The 9,200-nt window shown below is 33.9% G+C and overlaps 1 protein-coding gene across 1 annotated transcript; it reads left to right on the forward strand.

Annotated features, from left to right (window-relative positions):
* The first annotated feature begins 3,797 nt into the window (after nucleotides 1–3,797).
* LOC18047794 (39S ribosomal protein L47, mitochondrial) lies at nucleotides 3,798–7,089 on the forward strand. The gene is made up of 4 exons (XM_006439695.2): nucleotides 3,798–3,950; nucleotides 4,313–4,498; nucleotides 5,389–5,546; nucleotides 6,838–7,089. The coding sequence occupies exons 2-4, from the start codon at nucleotides 4,333–4,335 to the stop codon at nucleotides 6,943–6,945; spliced, it is 432 nt and encodes a 143-aa protein (XP_006439758.1). The 5' UTR covers nucleotides 3,798–3,950; nucleotides 4,313–4,332; the 3' UTR covers nucleotides 6,946–7,089.
* The last annotated feature ends 2,111 nt before the right edge of the window (nucleotides 7,090–9,200 follow it).

Here is a 9,200-nt window from a genome sequence, read left to right on the forward strand (position 1 = left end):
GTCATTATAATCTTTGTCCACGTATATTTATATATAAACTATGGTAATATCTTATATTAGAAAATAGAAAAACCGATTCTTTAAGAGATTACTTTCTTGTTTGATTACAACTTTGTCTTACAGAAATGGGAAAAGACAATCCATAATCTAAACAATATAATAATTAACGGTTGTATTAGTTTGGGATACACTGTATTTTCATTTAGATTAAGGATGGATTCATTAGTTTTTTAAGCTATTTAAACGACGACAGATCAGATGAATTATAGGATTCGAGAATCATAACTCAAAAGAGCATACCTAACTGAATTCTCTCATAATTCTTAAAACCCACATGATTGTTTCAATTATTTCAATATTGAACAATAAATAGCTGGACATATTTATTGGTCCAATTAACACTTTGTCAATATGTGAAAAGTGGGGAAAAAAAGAAATCAAGTGATTAGACCTCGGGGGAGGCTGAAGGGGAAAGTAAGGATGGAGCTGCTTAAATTTTGTCCTCTACCCTTCACAGCTGCATTGCAATATTGTAATAATGTGTAGATAAAATTCTCTCTCTATCAAGTATCAAATGTTGTGGGCTAAGGCTGCGACATGTCAAAATCATATTGGTAGGAGCTTTAAATAATTATTTCACGATCACCTAACCCTAATCAAAGGATTAAGAATAACAAAAAGCTGATTGTGGAGGATAATGATGGGTGTAATTGAAATATGGTAAAAGAGAAGAAGAAAACAGGAGACAGAACATGGGTGTTGCTTTCGATTCTTTTGGGCGATACCCGTATCACCTAACCTCCTTCGTGCTTGGGGGACCACCTTTTGAGCAAATTCTTTGGCCTTTTTGGGGGCCTTTTCTTATTTTAGAGATACGGTTGTTTTGGTGGTGCTCTGCTTTTTCAGTGTCCTGTCATTTTAGGGCTCCCTCCATTTGCCTTTTTCTTTTCTTTCTCATTTGGACCCTATTTCATCCTATGAGTTAAATATTCTTTTTCTTGTTGATTATGTTCAAAGACTTATTAAAGCTTTAATAGAATCAATTTGATGGATGTGTTTGCTTACCGTAATGTGGGCAATCATTCACGTGTCTAGTTTTTATTAGAAGAGATGCATAATGAGACCTATAACTTTTTCAATAAAAAAAAATAAAGATGTGAAACGGCACTTAAACCCAACCCTAAAATTTTTATATAACATATAAGAATGAAGTAAAATGTGGCCACGTATGATAATAGGAAATAGAAAGAATGTGAATAAAAAACAGATTTATGTTTTCAACAAATGTTTGATGTATACAATTTATGTTTTCACCTAAAATCTTTAAATTCACCAAGAGTGTGCATCAGCATTGATAAATGGAGAGAAAGGGAGGGAGTGTGTATGATAGAGAGAGCCCGAATTGGCAAGTTTGACCAAGTTAATTTATTTGGATGAGCTAACCATGCCTCTTGCACTTAGTACCCATCAATTTCAACACTGTTTCTCTTATGTGTTGGACTATTGCGACCTCCAAAATCCTCTAAGCCCGTGTTGGGTTCCAAGAAATTAAGGCAGGAGAGGAGAGACTTTCTATATCCACTGCAATTTTCTTTATTCGGTTGGCAACAGTTAATTGGAAATTAAATTCCTTTCCAGCCCCAAATAAATTTGGTCTCCTACTAGACGAGTAAGAGAACATGGCCTTAGAACTCCTCTTTGGTTATATTCCACTTAATATCAAAAATATCTTCTTCTTTTTTAAATAATATATAAACGTTTCGATAGAGTGTGATTTTAGCATTCATTATTATTAATTATGCATAGCTTATTTTCTCATTGACTGATGATTAAATTCTTAACACATACGAGCACCTATTTTTTAACTTTTGCTGAGAAGTGTATTTAGTTCGCAGCATCACTACGAACAACAGGCGGCCAACAATTAAAATTGATAATTTTCTTCAATCTATTTTACTCTTGAAATTTACTTGCAATCTTGATACGTTTATTCTTCTCTTTCTACAAATTTCAAAACACTAGCTCCCCAAAATTAAAGATAATAATTATGATAAAAGAAAGGACGGCAATTAATAAAATTAGTATTTTAATACGTTTGTGCAACTCCTTCGTATAGATTTAAATAGAGAGAGAGAGGGAAAAAAATCATTTATGTGCAAGATAAATTCAAGTGAGAGAAAAAAAATATTGGTGGGATTAATTCAATTGGTATTTATTGTTAAGAGTGTAGCTATTGGCACCGTAACACCCGTGAATGTCGAGATTAATCTTGATTTAGGGTGCATTTATGATTGAAATTGAGCAGATGTAATTTAAAAGTTATAGTATTAAAATATTTGGTAAATATTAGTTGTTATAACTTGGAAGATATGCTGATATGATTTTTTACTTGTTTGATGAAAAATCTATTATATCTTTAATAGTTTTGTCAAAATTATTATTTAAAAAGTATATTTACTATTAACTTTTATTTCATAATTACAATTTTTCTTTCCACAACAATTTCATCTTAAAAGTTACAGTACCTCAATCTCAAATAAGCTCTTACTGAGGTTTCTTCCTCATTCTCCTACTATATAGTGGATTTGCTGTTGCATTAACCCTAGTAAATTATATGTAAAATATATAGGTTTAAATAATTTTTATCTAAATCAAATTATTGTTCAACTTCTCCTATGACTATTTGTCGACAAAGAGGTTCGGAACTCATTGGAAAAAAATAAAAAAAAAGTCCATGATATACAGTGAATTATTAAAGACTTCCAGCAAGTAGTACAAGCTTTCATGTACCCTTTCTTTACTTTGTAAGTATTTTTAATGGAGAGCAAAACTATAAAGAACCAAAAGGGGTTATAATAGAACGTTGAAGGGGTGCCAATAGCCCAACACTATTCTTAAACATAATTGTAATTGTAATATAATAAGTGTTTTATGAAATTAACGACTCTTCTCTTACTTATACTCGTTCTTTGAAATGATACACGAAGATATCACTAAATGATGGTTCTTTCTTATCACTTATCAGAGTGATGGTGTGCAAAGGCAATGGTAATGAGTGATGATTGATGCCACCACCTAAAATCTATCTATATTTATTTTTTACTGCAATAAAAAGTAAATAAAATCGTTAACCCTCTTAAGTGTCTGTTTGGTAAGACTTATCTATGGCCATAAGTGATTATTTAATCCCATAAACTCTTATAATAATTTTTATTATTGTTTAATATTTTTTTTGTAGAGGCTTTATAGCTTAAATAAGTTATTTTGCCTCTACTAGCAAAAGCTCAAATTTTGGGCTTTTGAGAGTAGAGGTTGAAAAGCTATTTTTAAATGTTAAAATATCTAAATTATTCTTTATTTATTTGACAATCTTGTTTTATTTTTTTCATAATATAACTTAAAAAACTTGTCTATTAAAGTAATTTAATAGATTTTTAATAAAATCTCTTATTGACAATCAAAATGAAATCTCTATTTGTAAAAGCTCTACTTAAATAAGTTCTACTTAAAAATATGTACCAAACAGAGCCTAAATATAAATAAAATCCTTAACCTCATAAATAAATAGTTTTTTTTAAAAAAGAAATTATTAGTGGAATAAAAAAAAATTCCAAACTAAATCCTCAGGTTATTTCTTAAGCAATTTTGTTGGAAACTTGGAATGACGGCAAACCAAAGCCCAGCCCTTCAACAATCATTGGGTATTCATCTTTGGACATGCAGGCAACTGATAATTGGCCCAAGGCTCAGTAGGCTCATATATTTTGGGCCTCTGTATGTCTACACCCACAAAATGACGTGGCAAAAATTTACAGTGATTACTTTTAATCAGCGGAAGAGTTTCGCCGGAGGGAAAGCCAGGGCTCTTCATCCACTCCCCGCGGCCTGATTAAAAACCCCCAAAAAAATACACCTTCTTCTCTTGATCGATTCCATATACTCTTTCTCAGGTCCGTTTTAATTCACATCCATTTTCTTTCACTAACTTGAGTGTTAAATATTCTTTTTTGCTTTTGTTTAGATTCATTCATGTTTTAGTGTCTGAAATGATATTCACATAATTGTTGATCCTTTTACGTTTATTCTTCAAATGGGTGTTAAGTAATTCGACCAAGTTGCAATTTTTTTTTTTTTACCTTGTGTTGGGCCTTTTGAGTTATATAACTCTAGTTCCTGTAATGTTTGTGACAACATTTAATGACTATAAAAAAGATTTACTTTTTTTTTTCCTGCTGTGTGTGAACTTGTTGGGGTTAGTATTTTGTGTTTTTTTTTTTTTACTAATATTGTTATCCCTTGGTGTTATGTGCAGCAACTGATAATATAGTAGGCATGTTTTTGACAAGATTTATTGGGAGAGCATTCTTGGCTGCAGCTGCAAAATCAGAATCTTCTGCAGCTACTGCAGCAGCAGCTTCTATGGCTACATCTAGGCACAACCCTCTTGAGGAATTTTTTGAGAAAGATAGGGGCCTGGATGACCAGAAACCTGTCTATGGTACCAGCCTTTATTCTTTGGTTGGATCAATTTTTCCTTTATTGTTGCTGTTCTTGTTTTGAATTGAAAAGTATATCATAATATCAGATACAAGAAACCTAGAGCATAAAACAGGAAAAGGAAGTTGGCAGTTTGAAGGATTTATGACTTACAGGAGACAAACTACGTGTTGCATAGATTAATGTAGAATGTTTGGTTCTGTCTGAAACTGCAAATATGGAGTAGTGTGTACCCTAAGCTTCTTGCTGAACCGTTCGTAATAACTTTCTTCTTTTTTCCTGCTTTCCTGAAAATTGAGGATAGGCTGTTCAGTTTGACCGAATTGATGCCGTTTCAGCTATAATCTTGTGTCTAAAACATGTGCAATTCTAGTAATAGAATCTAGAGACCATGTTTTTTTCTTGAATCCTCATTGAAATCCAAAAACCAAATGCTCAGCTGCCTCTTTTTTTATCCCAGGGATTGGTGGACAGAGGCCTTCAGTGTGCAACTCCAGTAAAAAATTGGGGCCCTCCTTTTAGTAGCTAGTGTGCAATAATATAAAATAATCATATTTGATTGCCTGGAGGTTCATATTATGCTCTGATTTTCAATTTGAGTTGTTTACAAGAAATCAAGATGGAGAAACTTGTAAACCATAATTTTATGATATCTCAACATCTTGTCGGAACGATCTCCTGGGTTTTAAGTTTTCTTCCTGATATCATGCCAACTGGTTTACGCTTAGTGTGGATCAGTGTTTTCTTTTCCTATTTATGTAATAAGAAACCTGCAACTCAATTCCATATGTATATGAAACCTTGAAACCATCTTATTTTCCAAAAGAGAATGAAAATTTCCAATTTAGGGTGTTCATAGGAAATCTTTTCTCAAACTCTTACTGCTGTCAGGTCGAAGTTGGAAAGCTTCTGAACTGCGCCTGAAGTCTTGGGATGATCTTAATAAGCTATGGTATGTTCTGTTGAAGGAGAAAAACATGCTGATGACTCAACAGCAGATGCTTCATGCCCAAAACTTAAAATTTCCCAATCCAGAGCGCATTCCCAAGGTACGAGTCAGCTTCATTCTTTGCTCTTTGATATATTATTTTGACTCCTAGCTCCTTGAGCGTCTGGCTAATAACATTGTAGTCTTTATGAGATAACTCAAACAGACTCATAGAAAGTGTGCTACTGATTAGGCGCCATCTAGAAAAACTTGAGATGCCCTCGTCTGTAAATGTAAGATAAGGAAATGTAAATAACCTCAAGAAGGATGTTTAAGTATTAGACTGCTAGTTGTCTTTACTGCCTTCATCAAGCTATTGAAATGACAATGCTTATGCACTAATTGTCGTTGATTTCTTGGTATACATTCTCTCTGTGGGATGAAGACACTGTTTTTTAGACATTTCTATTTCCATTGGTACTCTTCACCTGGTTTAAGAATCTGGGTTATCCGTTGCAATCTTGAGATAATGTAGTTGAACCTCCTTACAATTCTGTGTTATCTAAGATAAGGTTAAGTGTCAGAAAACTGATGCGCCAAAGTCATTCATTAGCTTTGATGGCGCTGCTTACAATGTGACGGAGAAGGTTTAAGATGTCCCATAGGTTCCTCTTCTAAAAGAACTTCCCTAAAGCAAACTTTTCAGCAATTCATAATTAGCTATTCGTAACTGGTGCTTGATGCTCGCTTGAGTTGGAACATAACTTTGAGAAGTCTGATGGACAACAAATATCCACCTATGAATGAGGTTTTCCGTAATGTGTGTAACAGTGTAAGGGCAGAATTTCCATGGAAGGTTCCACAAGTGTATTTATACATTGAGTGTCTCAAGTCGTCAGTCTTAAGTGCTTGAACAGAGTCATGGAGACATGACTTCATATTGTTTGAAAACAAGTTAATGATCATGTAATTTATGCTCTCTAGCTTGGTAGTGAGGACCTCCAGATAGAAAAATGGGTGACAAAGGGCAACCGGCTCTGCTAGCTTTTACTGTAATCAAGGATATACTGCCGATATAGTGAAGAAGAAGCAAGATTGTTTTGAGAGAGGAGGTTCAGAAAATACTTGTACTATTTTTATTATCAGAACAAGTGCCAGTGTTCTGTTAATGTCATATGATAATAGTTTTCTATAATTTTTGAATGTGATGAATCATGGACCTACATGACATAAAGCAATGTAACTAGAATTACCAGTTTTTTCTATTTTTCTCTCTGATGACAACACCTGGAAATCCATTTAGGCTTTTAGACTCTTTGCTATTTTTTGTCCAAGATTCTTTATTGCTTCCATCTTCCTGCTACAAAATTTGCTAATTAAAGTTTTGGCTCTTTGACAATCATGAAATGCAGGTGAGGAAGTCCATGTGTCGAATCAAACAAGTACTCACTGAGAGAGCGATTGAAGAACCAGATCCAAGAAGGTCTGCTGAGATGAAGAGAATGATCAATGCTTTGTGATGTGTTCTAACTTGTGTTTCTTGTTGTGAGGGCCTACTGCGTTTTTCGGTAGGATGTGAGACTGCCTCATTTTTTTTGTTAGGAGCAAGAATGAATACTTTGTAATTCGCCAAACTTTTGCCCTAGATAAATTTTTTTGGATGATCTTGTTCTTGTAGGAAAGTTTTATTAACTCATTACTTGACAATGCATGTGCCTTTTGACGTTGTTAGACACTTGTATGGGTTCATTTTAGACAGAGTTTCGTGGTTGAGAAAGGATAATCAACGCTGTCATTTCTTTTTGGGAAATTATCATTTGTATACCCTTAGTTTACTCCATTATCAAAAATACTACAACACTTTGAGCGTGTATCAATCGTCCACCCTAAGTTGACAAAATGTATCAACTGACCACCAAACCGTTAGTTGCCGTTTAAGTATGATGACATCAAAAGGGTAATTTGGTCTTTTCATATGATACAAGTGATAATTTAAGGGTATATAAGTGATAAAAAGAGAATTTAAGGGTATACAAGTGATAATTTTCAAGAGTAAAATTGTCAATTCACTGTAACTCCGTTAACTTTCAAACGGCAACTAACGGTTTGGTGGTCTGCTAATATATTTTGTCAACTAAGAGTGGATGATTGACACATCCTCAAAGTGTTGTAATATTTTTTATAACAGAGTAAATATAGAATATATGAATGATAATTTTTCTTTCTTTTTTAATCCTTTACGTAAATCCTCTCATTTTTTTCCCCTTTAAATTTCCTCTTTAGTTTTCGCTAATGAAGTATATTCGAGAGGATATTCCTGCCAAAGGCTTTCGAATGAACAGTTTTACTTGTGACAAATTTTCTCTCTGATAATTCTGAGTGATTCGTGAGCGTCATTGTTGCATTGGGTGTTACTAAGGACTCTGGGAACCCATTTTGTTTGTAAGACGAACAGACAGAGTTTTAACTGGTGGAGCCAAATAGGCACATGGCTAATTTCAGTGCAAGTGGGTGGCTGTGATAAGATGTGATAATGATTGAAAAAAATTAGAGATGAATAATAGATGACATATGCAATTACTGATATGCTGGCGGTATGTGCAATATTTATATCCCATGCTTCTTATTCTGACATCAATTTTATGTGCAATATTTATATCCCAGGCTTCAAAAAATCAAAGGTAATTTTAATAAGAATAAAGAAAAAGAAATATACTGTCTATCTGTTACCGATTACTGTTCTGTGTTCCGAACCTCCAAAAAAAAAAAGAAAAAAAAAAAGAAAGGGTTTCTGTAAATTGTTTTGTGTCACCTGTCTATCATTTTGGTTCCCTCACGTAGCTGCCAAAAGTGAGTATGATAACATCCTGCAGGACATGGTCCTTTGTATCATGGCTTGTACGGGCATCAAAACCGATGCTTTCAATGTTTTTTGGCCTTCGCCAACAATCAATGATGATGTTGCAGATAAACGGGCCCTTAGAGTGGGAAAATATGAAAATGAAATAAAGATTATGACTGCCCCCACCCTACCGTGTGGCAGTGGTAGACTAGTGGTGTCTTCTTACATCTCATTCTTTCCCAATCTTTTAACTCCGATGGGGACACAATTCAAACACCACACCCCTTTAAACTTGTTTACAAAATCATATTTTTCTTATCTTCTAGAACAGGCATATTGGGATCTGGAAGGCCTGGCTTGTTGCATACCTGCCCCGCCCACAAGATTTGAGTTTTGTGCGTGAGGTCTTGGCCTTTGCCGAACAAGAAACTTAATAACCGTTGTTACCAGGCTAAACATCATTCATTGCTCCTGTCATTTTCAAAGTACTTTGGGATAGCGATTTGCCACTTCTATTTGCAACCATTGGTCCCATCGCTACCGCAAAACAATGAATATGACTGCATCATCTTTCACTTTCACAGTTTACAAACTTCGTATTCTTTGTTATTGAAGTGCGGTAGTGGGCTTTTATCCTTTAAAAAAGACAAAACCAAATGAAATCATATTTATAGTGCATACAATAACAAATTATAATAGAACTAAGAAAATTAATTACTGAGGCATTCCTCAAGAGTTATCAAGTAGAGACTTCTTAATTTTTTATAGAGAAAAATCTAACCATGTCAAGTCAGAGAAATTCAAACCAATGTTAGTTAAAGTGTTTGCAACACAATTTCCTTCTTTGTAGATATAAGAATAATGAAATCGCATAAACTTTATTATAGTTAGGCAATTGAGCCATTGAGCGCGGATTTGCTAAGAAGGACAAAA

The sequence above is a fragment of the Citrus clementina genome, unplaced genomic scaffold (genome assembly GCF_000493195.1).
Source record: "Citrus clementina cultivar Clemenules unplaced genomic scaffold, Citrus_clementina_v1.0 scaffold_3, whole genome shotgun sequence".
In the NCBI taxonomy this organism is placed as follows: Eukaryota; Viridiplantae; Streptophyta; class Magnoliopsida; order Sapindales; family Rutaceae; genus Citrus; species Citrus x clementina.